Consider the following 18164-nt stretch of genomic DNA (forward strand, 5'->3'; position numbering starts at 1 on the left):
CCCTTGCCTCCGGTCATGGGGGGTGGGTTGTCTTCAGAACTCCAACTGGTCTTACATTCTCAGGAGATCCCAAATGGGCGGGATCATACACAAAGAGGCCGGTTAATCACCTTTCATCACTGGACGCCGGTCTGTTTTGGTTTTGCATACAATTTTCTCTCCTGTCTTTTCTCCCCTCTTACTCTTTCCCAGTCACTTGTGTGTCTCCCTGCTCCCCAGTGGTTTCCTCTCGCCTCCCTTTCTATAGATCCCTGCCTTTTCATCTCTCCCATTTCCTGCTCACTTCTAGGACTAACAGCTCCCGCTCCTGCTAGCCCATTGCACCCTTTCTGACACAGCACCCACTCCCTTTGTAGCTTGCTTCATCTCTCGACTTCCATCTCTCTTCTTGCGCCCTAACCATCCTTTGCCTCCTCTGTGTTATTCCTCTGTCACTCCTGTCCTCCCACAACCCACCGCCTTGCAAGGACCTGGCTGAGACACTTCTAACCACTGCATCCTTTGGCTGCTGGCTGTTCCCACCCTCCAGGATCCCCTCACAATCTGTATTCAAATAAACACATTAATTAGGATGTTTTTGATTTTATTTTTACCTTTGGAGCAATATTTATTAGTGTTAGGACTTGGTATAAATTTATGTGGCTCGTGACCTCTCCTTGAAAGTTTCCCCAGGAAGAATGCAGTCCTTTGAGCTGAAAAAAGTTCCTCATCGTTGCCCCAGCAATTCCACTTACAACTCTTAAAACCAATTGTCTGTCCTTGGCAACATTACCTTAGGATGCTGTTCCTTTTTTTTGAAGGGACAGGGAACTCCTCCAACTTAATGTCACTTCAGAAAAAAAGCGCATGGCCGTAGCTCATGACTAGTGGGAACTGCAACATAATCTTGCAGTGGATTCACTGGAGAAGTTCTCCACCGCACAGCCCAAGTTTGTGCATGTGTGTCTCCTTGGACCTTTCCGCCGATTCCCTTGGTTATGTGCTGGCTCATTCGCCAACTGCCTTTCTCTCCTGTGCAGCCCATCCTTTGTGTGGGGGCAGTGCATACCAACTGTTGCTTTCCCTATTTCCCTCCTCACCTTCCTGTTTCCCACCATACCTGGGCGGTGCGAGAATAATCCACACACACCTTTCAGAGCTATTGCCTAGCTAAGGCTGAGGTAACTTCCCTTCTGTTTTCTGTGTGTGTGTTCATGTGTGTTATTTGTGTGTTTCCTTGCTCTCTCCACCCTCTGAGGCAAATGTGTATGCTGTGTCTTGTGTTTTTTGGAAGGGATGGCTCATTCCACTTTGTGGAGCCACCTTTTAGAAGTCCATGGGGTGCTCAGTTTTGCTGACAAACTGGAATGGCCAGGGTAGGGAATCAATCCAGTTTGCTGCTGGAGGGAATGACGATTTCTGGTGTGGGCTGTTTGCTTTCCTGATGCAGAACTCAAGCAGGGATCAGAATCGTTTATTCCTGCATAGGAGGAGGACGTGTGTGTATCAAAAGAAACAGCAAGACACCATAACCCAAAAGAGAAAAGAGGCTTGTTATTTATTTAAATATGCTCCTTTTATAGCCTTTATTTTTTATCTTAACCATACAACCAAAGCCTTCCCCCACCCCCAAATCAGTAGTTTACACTTCCTGTAGACATTAACATAGAATCTGCAGTTGCATGAAACATATATTCCTCACACATTAAAAAGGAAAGGGGGGGGGGGGGAAAGCTACTTCTAACGCACACACTGAAAGATACAATGGTTGCCCACATCTAGAAGTGACAGAGCACTGCCACTTTTAGGTTATACTACAGCTAATGTTATATTTACATTTCGTTTGACCGTGTTTCAGATTGTCTCTTAGAGACAGATGTAGATTAAGTACAAAAGAAACCTACTAGTACCAAGAATTATGAGGTTTCACCAGTTCCTTCCTTTCTTGCGCATTATGGTCAAAAGTGCTGGGTTTGGACAGGTTAAAATGAGTTCGAATCATGAATTCAGTGTGCGGTTGTAGATGCCGCACTGGGTTCGTTTTAAAAACCAGCAAGAATTGCTTCCAGAATTCTTTCTTAAGATGTGCACAAATGCGATGTGACAACAGCATCTATGTGCCGAGAAAGGTGTCTGTTCTCTGGCTTGGCTTCAGCCTCATCTGGAAGAACTGATGGGCACAGTGTGCTTTCCTACATGAACACCTGCATACATCTCATGATGCAGTTACACGCCTGTGTTTTTAAAATAACCGATGCCGAAAGATTAGCAAAGTAGAAAGCAGCTCTGTAGCTCTGCCAGATTTGGCTCCCTTATTTCACATTAAAAAGGCCCTGAGCTCCTATTGATTGGCTTTGGCAAAAATGGCATCGAACACCCTTGTGCTCTCAATTCAACAATGTAAGAAACGTGTTCCAATAGGGTGCCTTGCAGAGAGAGAGAGAAGCATTGCTTGCTGTTAAACCAGAGTAAGTGGTCTCTTAGGTCCTACTGCATGGAGAATGAGTTGGTCCACCAGGACTGTAGCTCACTAGTCAAGCAGAAGGTCTCAGGTTTGATTCCCAGAATCTCCAACCAGGGCTACAAAAATACCTTGCTGGAAACCCTGCAGAAGCTGCGGACAGCCAGTGTAGACAATATGGGCTTGACTCAGTAGAAGGTAGCTTCCTGTGTAGTGGCTGAGACTCTCTCACCCGTTGCAATTTGCTTCTGAGTCACCTCAGTGGCTCTGAGAATCTAGTGGTGCATTATTCACCAACCCTTTCCTGAGTCCAAGTTAGTGTAGACCCATTTTTTTTTCAGAAGAACGGAGTAGGGATTGTGACTTAAATTGCAGCCGTAGTAAATAATTTAAGACTGCAGCAGTGCTAGGTTTTATGAAGTGCCAGGGCAAAGAGGTTTACTTTTGGCCTGGGTATCTTTTAAGTATTAATTGTTCTGATTGTGGATAAGTGCCAGACTTTTCGCTGAAAACCTGCCAGAACCTTTTACTTGCTTAAAGAGTGACTGGGTCATACGTAACCCTAGGACTATGGAGAGAGGCTTGGCAGCAGCTAATGTTGCTTTTAAACAATACTCTGCAATTAGGGGCAATTTCTTCTGAGAAATTATTTAAGGCAGACACGTTTATGGCTGGGAAAATTAAGATATGGCCACAACGTTAAGAGAAACGGCTCCAGCAAATGCCACTTTCCCCAGCCACGATACTCATTTTTTAATGAAGTGTTGCCTTCTGGAAGCTAAAAACATGTTGGGCTGATGCCCCAGTTTAGTCACACTGAAATTAAAGTGACAGTATTGCTTTACTGAATTTTAGAACAAGTTTAAATTCTAGAAAATCAGCTGTGTGAAGAAATCAAGAGTATGATGTTTTCAACAATTCTACATGATGAATACACCTGTCTACCTTCGCAGATGCCTTTTGTTCTACATGAAAGAACATGCTTCTTCTAAGGTGGTGCCTTGATGGTGGCTGTTTTTAAAATCTCCTGCTCGGTCAGTTGGGATCACCTTTTGAATCGACTAGAAGGTTTTCTACTGAATAATCTATCTAGATCCTACTTTCTTGCTGCATTTCTGTTTTGTCTTAAATGTTCTACTCCACATGTTTATCTCGAATGGAAGAACAATTACGCTACAGCAATTGCAATGTCACATTAATAGCAATCTGTGGGGCAGATACATATGGACTCTGCTACTTAAAATAAATTATAGGGTGTGTGTGTGTGTGTGTGTGTGTGTGTAGATATATGCACATATGTATGTTTTTGTGGAATCATTTTCAATATCTCGTTCCACAATTTAAACACACCTGCTTTTCAAAAGACAAATCCACTTATAGTACCAGAGCAAATGTTTGTCATTAAAAAAAAAAAAAAAGCATCCACAAAAATGCCTCAGAACCACAAGTTATGATTAGCTGAGCTTTCAGAACAGGGCACAGATGATAGTTTTCATTCCAGAGCTGCAACAGGGGTGACAAATAAAATATTGTGGGGGCCCAGATATGCCCCACCCCACATAATCATATGGTGCGGTGCGCACACACCATTTGAATGGCAATGCCCATCAACTTTTTGGGGGGGGGGGTCCTACTCAAATGTTTTACTGCGGGAGCTGAAGCCCCCACAGCCCCTAGGAGTTGGCTCCTTTGAACCCCTAAGAATTTTGGTTGGATCATGTAAGTTATGTGAGGGGGACTATGGGAACTCATTAGGTCAACTTTGCGCCCTAAATGTTGGAAGCCCGTTGTCCATGCTGAATGTGCATCCATGCGCTCATGCCTAGGGGAATCATAGAACTGGAAGGTACCCCAGGAGTAATCTACTCTAACCCCCTGCAATACTCAGGACTGCATGGAGTATGCACAAGGTAAACAGGCACTGGTACATGCAATTGCCACAAAGAGAGCTCCAAAATTTATAGCCATAATTATATGTACCACTGTACTTTACATCTTGCACTATGCCCTTTCTAGATGCACATGGAACTAATAACTGAAGAAACTTCCGGTCGGCGCCAGCGCTTAATGGCGGTCCGAGCCTCGAGCTCCGAGGCAGGACTGCTCCGTTAGTTCGGGTCTTACCCGCTACGGCAAGCGGGGGACCCCTAAAATCACAGGCGCGGAGCCTGTGAACAAAGGAGATTCGGTGGGCACCTTTTGCGCCCCCCGGTACTGTGAAGGAGCCTTTTTAAAGGCTTCGGAGCGGCATCGGGGTAAGCGCGGTGCTGAGAGTCGTCACCCAGCTAGCGGAGTGAAGCCGCGTCGCCATGAGCGGAGAGCGCCGATTCCTTCCTGCAATTGGAATTTGACTACAGCACCCGTGAGTAAGATTGAAAAAGTAACGGGACATTAAAAAAGAAATTTGGCGGAAAACGGGAAAGGCAAAAATTAAGGAAGTCTGCCTCCCCGGAACTGCAGAAGAGATAAAGCAACGAAAATCAAGCTGCACTTAAAGGGAATCTTTCTAATTTTTTTAAGCTGTCAAACTGACATCGTACTTAAAACCTCCCCCCAGATTGGCAGGAGAAGGGGGGAAGGGATTGGAACGTTGTTAACCTGCTGGAAAATTAATGGAAAATTAAGATCTTCCATTGCCAAATCCCCCGGGGTCGGGCTGCCCAAATAAGACACCGGGACGTGGACTGTCAAACTTTGAGAAGTGGGGGCTTGTTTGCAACAAAGTTACCGGACCTTAGACGTACCCTGTTGCATTTTGGCCACATAGAAAATAGAGACATTACAATTTGGATATTGGAAACTTCTGGCTACTGTTATACTTCCTTGCCTCTTTGTTTTTTTCTATCTTTGCCATTTGGATACAATTGAATGCTCCCTCTAGAGGGTTCTATGTGAAACTGTTGCACTTGGAAAAGTAACAGTGGGATTTTCCACTTGGGAATCAACTCTGTGAAAACGACCTTGAGGATATGAGTGCCCCTACAGAAGAGATAGTAACAAGGCAGAAAGCAAAACAATCTCAGAAGAAAAGGGGCTATATATCAGGAACTGTAGCTGTGCAGGAAAAAACACCAGCTTCTATGGATCCTATGACTCAGGCACTACTTAAAATAAATCAATCCCTGGAAGCATTGACAAAGCTATCGACAGAGAATTCTAAAAAATTAACAGAGTTGACAACAAGGCTGGATGTGAATACAGCTAGTGTTAAATCTAACACAGATTCTATAAATAGATTAATTCAGGAAAATTCAGAAACACGAAAGATTGCAGAAAGTGCAAAAACAACGGCTGAAGAGACAAGGGAAAAGTTTGGGCCTATTATTAAAAAAGTGAATGAGCATGATGCAGCCCTCTCCTTACTGGAACTTCAACGTAAAGAGAAGAACTTAAAATTTAGATTGGTGCCTGAAGGGGAAGGGGACAACCTTGTGAAATTTCTTACAGAGAACATCATAACTTTTTGGCAGGAGGAATGGGAGGAAGACGAGGAACTTGAGATAATATCAGCCTTTCGACTGGGTAGAAAGCAGGATAAAAAACCAAGGGACTGTCTAATTACACTGAGATCAAAAGAAGAAAGAGATAGAATATTGAATCTGCATTATCAAAAGGCATTGGTGATCCAAAATTGTCAGATACAGATTTTTAAGGACATTCCTAAATACATTTTAGAGGTGAGAACATATTACAAAAGCCTAGCAGACCTGCTGAAGAAAAACACTATACCATTCAGATGGGAGTTTCCACAAGGATTGTCCTTTAACTTCAAAGGAAGGAAGATTAAAATAAAAACAATTCAGGACAAAGAACAATTTTTGGAGAGGTACCTGGAGGATCTGCAGAAAGGAACTGTGGAGGAGAGGGAACCACCTGATATAGCAAATTTGTCATTTGGACTTTCACTACCACCATCGGAGGAAGAGCAGAAGCTTGGAGCAGTTGGAGGAACAGCTACCTAAATACAAAATGTCTCTGCAACTCCTTAGTTGGAACTGTAACGGTTTGAACCTTCCTCGGAAAAGAAGACAGGTTTTTCACATTTTGAAGAAAGAACAATTAGACATAATATGTTTGCAAGAAACCCATATTGCCAGGATACATAGGAAATTACTGATAAATAAGAGACTTGGTCAAGAATTTATCTCATCAGACAAAGTAAAGAAAAGAGGTGTGGTGATCTATGCAAAGGAAAAGTGGGCTCCAAAATTGATATTTAAAGATGAACAAGGAAGATACCTGGCAATTGAAATACAAATTCAAGGAGAAAAGATATTAATTGTGGGAGTTTATGCCCCAAATGAAGGGAAGGCCGAATTCTTTAGGAAGTTGCATGAGACATTAGTTGACTTTTTAGATTATAAAATCCTAATGATGGGAGACATGAATGGAGTTGTCTCAACAAACATGGATAAAGCACAGAGACAAGTGATTTCAAAAGAAGGGAGACTACCAAAGATCTTTTTCGAAATGACTGAAACAATGGACTTGATTGATATTTGGAGAATAAAGAACCCTCTAGAGAGAGAGGGAACTTTCTTCTCTGAAGCAAAAATGACATGGACAAGAATAGACCAAATCTGGATTTCTAGCAGTCTGGCGCCAAGAACAAAAAAAGTAGAAATATGCCCAAAAACGTGCTCCGACCATAATGCGGTGAAGATGGAGATGAAACTAACAACAACTGGATCCTTTAGATGGAGAATGAATGACACCCTATTTAAGGATGAAGAGATCCACAAGAAGGCCCTTAAAACATTAAAAGATTACTTTGAGATCAACAGGAAAACAGATGTGGAAAAAAGAATAATTTGGGACGCAAGCAAAGCCGTGATGCGAGGTTTCCTGATTCAACAAAATTCTATTAAGAGGAAGCAACAAAATGAGAAGAAGGAAAAAATTTTAGAAAAAATAAAAGAAGGAGAGAAGAAGTTGAGGTCTAAACCAAAATCCCATGAGATCCTGAGAGAAATAAAGTTCTATCAGATGCAGTACATGGAGCTTATGAACCAACAAATAGAATGGAAGATAAGGCAAATGAGACAAAGAACTTTTGAATCAGCGGATAAATGTGGGAAACTTCTGTCATGGCAATTGAAAAAAAGGCAGAAAATGAATACTGTAACAAGTTTAGAAATGGATGGAAAAACTATCCATAAACCCAATGAGATCAACAATTGTTTTCAAAGCTTCTTTAAGAAATTGTATGCACAAGGGCCAATCAACGAGCAAGAAATAGAAGAATTCATCAGAAAATACGGTTTACTAAAAATCTCAGAACAAAGTAAAAGGATCTTAAATGAGGAAATAACAGCACAAGAAATAGAGGGTGCCATTCAAAATATGAAATTGGGAAAATCACCAGGACCAGATGGCCTGACGGCCAAATACTACAAAATGTTGAAAGAATGGTTGACACAACCATTGAAGGAAGTTTGCAATGAAATTTTGAAGGGGAAAAAGGCACCTGAATCGTGGAAAGAGGCTTTCATCTCACTTATACCGAAAACAGAGACTGAGAAGAACCAGGTTAAAAACTACCGCCCTATATCCTTACTCAATGTGGATTACAAAATTTTTGCAGACATTTTGGCAAAAAGATTGAAAAGAGTTTTAGCAGAAGAGATTCATAAGGACTAAACAGGCTTTCTCCCAGGTAGACATATGTCAGACAATGTGAGAAACATTATAGATATTTTGGAGCTGTTGGACGTTGACATTAATAGGAAAGCAGTTTTGATTTTTGTGGATGCAGAGAAAGCCTTTGACAACATTTGTTGGACTTTTATGAAAAAGAATCTCCAAGGGATGGGGGTAGGCCAAGGTTTTGAAAACGGTATAGGTGCAATATATTCTCAACAAAAGGCCAAATTAATTGTAAATAATGTGGTAACAGAAGAAATACCTATAGAAAAAGGTACACGACAGGGTTGCCCAATATCCCCCTTGCTTTTTATATCAGTCCTGGAGGTATTGTTAAACATGATCAGAAAGGACCAGTTGGTTAAAGGAGTTCAGGTCGGAGTTAGACATTATAAATTAAGAGCATTCGCAGATGATCTAGTATTGACTTTGCAACAGCCAGACACCAGTACCAAAAGAGTATTAGAATTAATTGATATATTTGGTCGAGTGGCAGGTTTTAAATTGAATAGACAAAAAACGAAAGTGTTGGAAAAAAATTTAACAATGGAAGAAAGAGAGAGTTTTCAGAATGAAACAGGCTTGGAAATAACAAAAAGGGTAAAATACCTGGGGGTAAACTTAACATCCAAGAACGTGAACTTATTTAAGGACAATTATGAAAAATGTTGGTCAGAAGTTAAAAAGGATTTGGAAATATGGTCAAGGTTGAAACTTTCCTTGTTAGGCCGAATCGCTACTATTAAGATGAATGTATTGCCTAGAATGTTGTTTTTATTCCAGACGCTGCAGATTGTGGACAAGATGGAATGTTTCAAGAAGTGGCAGAAAGATATATCAAAATTTGTCTGGCAGGGCAAAAAGCCCAGAATTAAATTTAAGATTTTAACTGACGCAAAGGATAGAGGGGGGTTTGCCCTGCCGGACTTAAGACTTTATTATGAATCAGCAGCTTTCTGCTGGTTGAAACACTGGCTACTTCTTGAGAACACTGACATTTTGGACCTGGAAGGGTATGACAATAGTTTTGGTTGGCATGCATACTTATGGTACGACAAGGCAAAGGTGTATAAAAGTTTTAAAAACCATATTGTAAGGAAAGCATTGTATAACGTTTGGATTAGATACAAAGATTTGCTGGAAAGTAAAACCCCTAGGTGGGTGTCACCAATGGAAGCTAGGGAAGTAAAAAAGCTTAATATGGATTCTAAATGGCCAAAATATCATGAGATTTTAGAATATGATGGCGAAAGGGTGAAACTTCAGAGTTATGAGAAACTAAAGCCTAAGGTTCGAGATTGGTTGCATTACCATCAGATAAATGAGACGTTTAAACAGGACAGGAAAATAGGATTTCAGAAAGAGAAGTCAAAATTAGAAACAGAACTGTTGGAATCCAATACTAAGAACTTATCAAAAATGTATAACTTGCTGCTAAAATGGAATACACAGGATGAAACGGTGAAATCAGCTATGATTAAATGGGCACAAGATATCGGTCATGATATTATGTTTGCTGACTGGGAACAGTTATGGACCACCGGTATTAAATTTACTGCATGTAATGCATTAAGAGAAAATATTATGAAAATGATCTACCGGTGGTACATGACCCCAGTCAAGCTTGCAAAAATTTATCATTTGCCTAATAATAAGTGTTGGAAATGTAATGAGACTGAAGGCACTTTCTACCACCTTTGGTGGACCTGCCCAAAGGTTAAAGCTTTCTGGGAAATGATCTATAATGAAATTAAGAAGGTCCTTAAGTGGACTTTTCCTAAGAAACCAGAGGCTTTCCTCTTGGGCATGGTGGGCCAAGTGGTGTCAAGGAAGGATAGGACTTTCTTTATGTATGCCACTACAGCAGCAAGAATTCTACTGGCAAAGTATTGGAAGACGCAAGAACTACCTACTCTGGAAGAATGGCAAACAAAGGTGATTGACTTTATGGGACTCGCCGAGATGACGGGCAGAATCCGGGACCAGGGGAAAGAGACAGTGGAAGAGGACTGGAAGAACTTCAAAATATATCTTAAAAATAATTGCAAAATTGAGGAATGTTAGGATGTCAGGGGGTAAGAAGTAAAGAATTGCAGCAGTAAACAAAAAAACTTAAGAAATTTTTATGAAAGGGAACTAAGATAATGGACTCAAGGGTTGCTAAAGAATTATTAAACAAGGATGCAGGGATGGGGAGGTATGGGGAAGTCAAAGAAAGAAGGGTAAGAACCGATGAGTATGATGTGACACTGTTTTACATTGTTCTTTATTATATGTGTGGAAATTAATAAAAATTATTATAAAAAAAAAAAAAAGAAACTATGAACAGTGGTGCCTCGGGTTACAGACACTTCAGGTTACAGACTCTGCTAACCCAGAAGTAGTACCTCGGGTTAAGGATGAGAACAGAAATTGCGCAGTGGCGGCGCGGTGGCAGCGGGAGGCCCCATTAGCTAAAGTGGTGCTGCACGTTAAGAACAGTTTCAGGTTAAGAACGGACCTCCAGAACGAATTAAGTTCTTAACCCGAGGTACCACTGTACTACCATGTGAGCCATCCTGATTTTAACCTTGTAAATCCCAGCCAAAGTGAACACATTAATAGCCCATTGATTTCAATAGAAGAAACAAAACATGTTCAACTCTATTAAAATCAATGCGGCTAATTAAAAAAAAAGTTTCATTTTGGCTGATCATGACCATAGATTTCAATGGGGCTGAATCACATCTGTGTTTCTATAGGTTGTGCCCCCAAAGTATCATCTTCTACATATTGTGCCACCAGTTTTATGAACATTTCCGGATCTAGATGCTTTCAGTGACTACACAATAAATGTTGATGGACTATCCCTACAATCCAGGGAATGATGTGCACATTGTATATACCATAATGCTGTAAATCAAGGCTGGGGAACCTGTGGTCCTCTAGACGTTGGGACGTCCATCAGTCCCAATCAGCATGGCCAACCGTCTGAGTTGACAGGAGCTGCAGTCCAACATATGGAGTCCAACATATGGAGGGCCAGAGGTTCCCTACGCATGTCATTCCCAGGGAAATGCATGCCCAACAGGCTTAGATACACATAGCTGCATAAACTAGATTGGTTAAATACCTTGCATGATTCCAGTCTACAATTGGATTCATTACTCTTTACAGAATACTTGTAGTTTCCTAGACCTAGATCTTAACCCCTGTGCAAACCTACTATTTAAATCCATTTTCACATCAAACACATTTATTATTTTCACATCAACTGTAAATGGTCATATTTCCTACCATTTCTTAATTCAGTATGAAAACATTGTTCGCTTTCTCAAGCCCCACATAGCCATAAAGCTAAACTATATTTGTCCCTACACATTGATTCTTTAACTCCATGGTTAAAGACTGATGAAGAATAAGGAAGTGGAACCATAAACTGAAGAGGGTTTACAAGTCATTGTTGGCACTAATCATGGTTAGAATCATAGAATCATAGAGTTGGAAGAGACCACAAGGGCCATCGAGTCCAACCCCCTGCCAAGCAGGAAACACCATCAGAGCATTCCTGACATATGGTTGTCAAGCCTCTGCTTAAAGACCTCCAAAGAAGGAGACTCCACCACACTCCTTGGCAGCAAATTCCACTGTCAAACAGCTCTTACTGTCAGGAAGTTCTTCCTAATGTTTAGGTGGAATCTTCTTTCTTGTAGTTTGGAACCACTGCTCCGTCTCCGCTTCTCTGGAGCAGCAGAAAACAACCTTTCTCCCTCCTCTATGTGACATCCTTTTATATATTTGAACATGGATATCATATCACCCCTTAACCTCCTCTTCTCCAGGCTAAACATGCCCAGCTCCCTTAGCTGTTCCTCATAAGGCATCATTTCCAGGCCTTTGACCATTTTGGTTGCCCTCCTCTGGACACGTTCCAGTTTGTCAGTGTCCTTCTTGAACTGTGGTACCCAGAACTGGACACAGTACTCCAGGTGAGGTCTGACCAGAGCAGAATACAGTGGCACTATTACTTCCCTTGATCTAGATGCTATACTCCTATTGATGCAGCCCAGAATTGCATTGGCTTTTTTAGCTGCCGCGTCACACTATGGTTATGTATTACACGTGCAGTAGGCTAAGCATGGTTAGGCTTGTGTTATACTAATTCCACTAATCTTTCCAAACAAGACCCATTGTTTGGGTCACAACATGCCTGCTCCCCTAGAAGTCGTTACTGTGGTTAAGGCAACTTATTTGCCTCGTCAGCCTTTCTGCTTGCAAGATAACAACAAGGTTCTCCTTGCTTGTTTCAATACTGCCTCCTTAGATCTCATCTTCCAACAGAGCTTCATTCAGCAAACTAAACCATGGTTTCACTGTATGATTGTGATCTTCACTAGGGTTAAGGCAACAATCTATGGTTGATTATTATGTTTGTACTGGGCTAAAATGGAATTAGAAAATCACTGAGATAGCTATCAATAAGTCAACGCAGTGAATTCCTGACACATGTAACAGGTATGAGTTGTAAACTTGGATCTAAAAGCACCATTTAGTAATCTGGTATAACTCTTTGAACTCAGTAGCCATTTCCCCTCTTTTCTTTTTTTAAAACTAAGAAGGCATTTTTCCTATTATTGAGTGTGTGGCAATGAACTATCTCAAAACGTCCTTGCATATATGATAGGAATTAGTTTCAAATTCTCCAGATGTGGTTATGCAAGTCATGTTTCTGTAGAAGTATTATTTCTCAAGTCAAGCAATTTCTGCTCTTCCATTAAGCCATGCTTGTTGGGTGCTTATTTCCTTATGTAGGAGCCTTTCCTACAAGAAGAAAACTGTAAACAAGTCTATAAATATTCGTTTGAAGCCATTAATTCCTAATATACGGTGTGAGACAATTTTTCTTTATGCCTAGCTGGCTGGGCAAACGAGGCCTTTTTAAACACTTGACTGAATCTAACCTGTGTTCTGTAATTGTTTGCAGACTATTGCCTTTTCACAATGAGCTTTCCCCTCCTTAGATGTTTAAAAAATGGCTTTGAACAGAATGCAAATTAACAAACATGCAGGTTTCCGTGATAACCCAATTATCTTACACACTGATGATAAATCACCATTTCCTCTTGCTCATTTTGATCTATGCTATGTATATTATCTTCTGGACTTGTAACCTGCTAGCTATCAAGTTTTGTAAAGATCCCACATACTTCAATTTTCTGATCAATAATCAAGATGGGGATGAGAAATACATTTCAGTTATTTCTTCCTCTAATACATTTAATGGTTTGTAAAGCTCATATCAATGACCTAAATTTCCTACATTTTAAAAATGTCACAGTTCCGAGAATTCAGCTGCACCTAAAGTAGTAGGCTACTGACTAGTTTTGTTTCTTACTAATGTTTTTTCCCCACTTTTATTATATATTTTTTCTTGAATTGTACCCCCCTCTCTCCCTACTTTCATTGCACCTTTATCCTGCTTATGAATGGAAGTCTTACTGGTCTCACATCAAGGCTGCTGAGCAAATCTGCACCTACTTGGGTTTTCCATAGCAATGCACTGCCAGCTGCTTCTATATCACTAAACTGGGCCCCCTCTTCCTATTTCAAAGCAACAAGTGAGTATCACATACCACAGTTTTTACTCACCTCACACAGCAACTAAGTGAAAACCAGCATTACAGGAGCCTAAAAGATTTAAGCGCCTCTTGAAAATAAAACCAAGTAGTGAAATTACCGGGAACCTGGCACAGGGCCTTCTCGGCAGTGGCACCCACCCTGTGGAATGCCTTTCCATCAGATGTCAAGGAGACAAACAACGATACAACTTTTAAAAGGCATCTGAATGTATGATGTTTTATTATGTTTTTATATGTGTTGGAAGCTGACCAGAGTGGCTGGGGCAACGCTATAAGATGTGTGGGGTATAAATAGTAAAAATATTATTATTAGGAAGGCAGGCCTTGGAAAGCTGTTTTCAATGCCATGGTCAGTTGTGCTTGTGAAAAGCAATGGATCACAAAAGCCAATGTGATCTCCCGTTCAGTCACTCCTTTAGTACTGGCTAAGGAAGGGGCAGGTAGGGGATGCCAGCAGATATTGGCAGAGGCAGAGAACACCCATGAAGTATGCCATGCATCAAAGGATTACAACAAAGGAAGAATTGGCCATGGCTGAAAAAGATGCAAAGTGTGACAATGGAAAGGTTAAAAAGGCCATTAAAAGAGTGAGGTTACGGATGGTTCCTTGCCAACATCTATCAATGTTTTACAACAGCATCTCGTTCTTTTGCCACTGCATAGAATAAGGGTTAGCCCAAGGTTAAGTGAGATTATTGAAAACAGTTCTTTGCAGGAAGCGAATAGCACTTCTAGTTTTGATTCTGCTTCCACAGAAATGTGAGACCAACCCTTTCAGTGACCTCCACTGAATCTGGTTGCTTATATCCTTTATCTACTCTTACAACAAATGTGCCAGCCCAATTAATCCTCCAAAACAATCTGGCCTGATCACCATGCGGACTGGCACCCCGAACTCAAGCTCAGTGGTAGAGCAATGGCTTTTCATGCAGAACATCAGATCCAATTCCCTGCATCTCCAGGAACAGCAGGGAAAAAAGCCCTGGAGAGCTGCTGCCAATCAGTGCAGACAGTACTGAGCTACATGGACTGGTGGTCTGACTCAAGTCTAAGGCAGCTCCTATGTTCCAATCTAAAAGATCCTGGGCAGAGCTGGTATCCTTGGGCACTGATTTGATGCATGCTGTTAAGCCCCAGAGCCCTCTGCCTCTATCTCTTATTGCAAGGAGAATGCATTAAGAGTCAATTGTACTTTGCTAAAAGCATTGGAGCCATGCATTAAGTCATTCAGTTAAAGGAGCTATTATTCCACATTAAAATAGGAGGGCAGCAAAATAGGGGCAGGGATAAGGACTTTGTTTGTATTTACCTGCCCAAGTGGTCTGACACTGGAGTTCATTTGTTTTGAGAGTGCACACAATATACCGTATTTTTTGCTGTATAAGACTCACTTTTTCCCTCCTAAAAAGTAAGGGGAAATGTGTGTGCGTCTTATGGAGCGAATGCAGGCTGTGCATCTATCCCAGAAGCCAGAACAGCAAGAGGGATTGCTGCTTTCACTGCACAGCGATCCCTCATGCTTCTGAGATTCAGAATATTTTTTTTCTTGTTTTCCTCCTCCAAAAACTAGGTGCGTCTTGTGGTCTGGTGCGTCTTATAGAGCGAAAAATACGGGGTAACTGAAGACAAGGGCAAGAAATAACGAGACCAGAAGGGTGAAATACACACTTTGCGTATCTTAATCCCTTGCTGTGTTATTTGCAAGACACTCCTATGTTTCAGGGAAAGTAAAGGACACCTTCCTTGCTGCCATTGAGGGGCATGGGTTATCTGTTGAGGGGGTCCTACGTATACCTGCAGGAGGGATGAGGAGGAACCTGTAACCTTCCAGGTGTTACTGCTTTCCAGCTCCCATCATCTGGCCAGCATGGCCACGATGGGCATTTGAGTTCAACAACACCTGGACGGCCACAGGCTCTCCAGATCTACAGCAAATGAAGAGAGAGAGACTGCGCAAATGGCACTTCCAGAAGTGCTAAAGTCTAGCAATAGCCCACCTACTAATGCACATTCACTAGAACCTAGTGGCCATGCTCTAGTATGTGAATGGAGGCCTTCTCATTCACTTCCATCAGAAGCGAAATTGTCTCCTAACAGGGCGTTCTCCACTATATGTACTCAAGTTTCCCTCTTCATAGAAGAGAATGGGAATCCCTTGCATGCATATGGCTTTGAATTATAGCTTACTGACATGACCCAGCAGCCCACATGTCTTTCTCTTTCTTTCTTTCTTTCTTTCTTTCTTTCTTTCTTTCCTTCCTTCCTTCCTTCCTTCCTTCCTTCCTTCCTTCCTTCCTTCCTTCTTTCCTTCTTCTTTCCTCCCTTCCTTCCTTCCTTCCTTCCTTCCAGAGGGCAGCAACGCTACACAGGTGAACCAGGGTAGCACCCACCCACCTTTCTTTCTTCAGCTCACGGAAACATACAGTTAGCTCTGCACATGCACATCAGAGCCAGCAGAAACAGGCAGGAGATCATTGGCCGCCAAGTGCATTTAAAGCAGTTCAATGGGTAACCTGGGATCAGAACCCTGCTGAACAACAAAGTGTCTCTTGATAAGCTAGGGTATAAAATTGTGCAGCCTCTGCAAGTGAAGTTTATGAAGGCAGCACCACTCCACTGGCCCATCTGCCCATTTCCTTGACCATGAAGCTATCAGGTGATGAGCATTATGGGGGATTAAGTAGCCAGGTCACACCTACATTATTAATACTGGGATTGGAAACGTCCATTTTCTACAGCAAAGCATATGATATTCAGAGGCTCCAAAATACAGCTATACATAATCAACACTTTTAATTCCTTAGGCCGGCTTTAGATTATTTACATAATTAAATACCCAGGCCACCAGAATTATTTTACCCTTGTCCATCTTTTTTCTTCTTTTTCTGAATTAAGCTTCCATTCTACTGAAAGGCTGCTGGTGGTGCGTGTGTGTGCACGTATGTGTGTGAACTAGGCAGCAAGTTCACATTTCAGCTTGTTCGCTTCATCAACAACCCTGCCTTGTATCTGAACACACGTTGATAACAGAATGAAAATAGTATTCTGTGCTAAACACTCAGCTGACTTCCGCAGGATCTTCATACCCCCAGCCCTTACAACAATCTGTGATATATATATATAATAATTTCTGCAGGCATAGCCTAGTCCTGATATCCACCATGTCTAGAAGGAAGAGTCAATGAATGCTGTTTGTGCAATTTTTCCCAAGGAGCATGGACCTCAAAAGCTACCCGCTGGATGGAATTGAAAACAAGGCAAAGCACCATTCAAGGCATGCACACAGACAGTAGAAACAGACAGCTGGAAAAGCTCAAGAGCTTGTCCTTACTTATGTGGCAGGAAGGATGTTTACCTATGAAATGAGGGAGAAGGATGGCCTGTTGTGTGCCCAGCAGGCTCCCTCCTTCACCACCTCCTCCTATGAAAAGACAGATCAACAGTTACAAATTTGTTTGCTACCCACCTTCCTACTTCTGCAGTTTAGCAGGGCTTGGGGACAGAGAGCAATAGCATTAAAACAGAGTGCATGCCGGGGTGGAGATAGTTACAATGGTGAAAGTCCTGTGTCGCTTCCATCAGTTGCTCACAAGCCATTCTTGTCTTGCCCCGGCCATGCCACTCCCAAGTTGAGCTCCTGGGCGGATGACTAAGAAATCACAGCTGTTCAAAATAGCCAAAGCAGGAGTTGATTAGCCTTTGAGAATGGGAGAATTTATCCTTAAAAGAGTTGGAGAAAAGAAAGCAAGCATGAGCTTTTTTTTTTTTTTTTAAACCCCCACAAAATGGTTTTAAATGCGTTTGCCACATAGCTCTGCTTTTTAAAAAAAAAGAAAGAAAGAAAAGGAAAAAATGTGATTTCTTTTTCCTCTTTTCTTTTTGGATGTACAGTCTTAATGCTAATATACTTGCTACAGCTGTCTACCATGTTGAAGTGTAAAGGTTTGATGAAGGAGTTCACTGAGAGATAGAGAGAGGCAGAAAGATAGGAGAATTATTATTATTTTTTTACTGGTCTTCTGTTTTACTGCTACTCTTGAACTTCACCACCATGACTGTTATGTTGTCAGGGCAGCCTCTGTAAAATGACTGCAGGACTATACTCTTGGCTCCAAAGTGTGGCTCATCCAAGCGTTCTTTGATGAACCGTACGGCCTCCTCATTGCTGAAAGCATCCCACAGCCCATCAGATGCTAAGATCATGAATTCTGGCTGAAGTTTGTCCAGGTCAAAGGTTAGGATATCTGGGTCAGGGATAACAACGTTCAGATTTTTCAGTGGGTAATCTCCAAGGGAGCGGGACATGGCCAGGATCCCCTGAACACGCCAGGAACCATTAAAACTGATGAAGCCACCTAAAGGGAAGAAAAACAAACAAACACACACACATATTGTATTAAATTGCTTCTGCATGAGGTTGTTCTCAGACGCTTCTGTGCCTCTGGGCTGTAAAACTAGTTAGA

General features: G+C 41.7%; 1 protein-coding gene across 3 annotated transcripts in view; it reads right to left on the reverse strand.

The window, feature by feature from the left end:
* Positions 1-1512: 1512 nt before the first annotated feature.
* The window catches only part of PPM1L (protein phosphatase, Mg2+/Mn2+ dependent 1L), a 204113-nt gene continuing 187461 nt past the window's right edge, over positions 1513-18164 (reverse strand). For all 3 annotated transcript variants that reach the window (XM_079978202.1, XM_079978200.1, XM_079978201.1), the window contains exon 5: positions 1513-18056. In XM_079978202.1, coding sequence (XP_079834328.1) covers positions 17710-18056 — 347 coding nt within the window. In that variant the 3' untranslated portion in view covers positions 1513-17709. The remainder of the gene's footprint in view (positions 18057-18164) is intronic.

The sequence above is a fragment of the Podarcis cretensis genome (genome assembly GCF_951804945.1).
Source record: "Podarcis cretensis genome assembly, chromosome: 5".
NCBI lineage: Eukaryota > Metazoa > Chordata > Lepidosauria > Squamata > Lacertidae > Podarcis > Podarcis cretensis.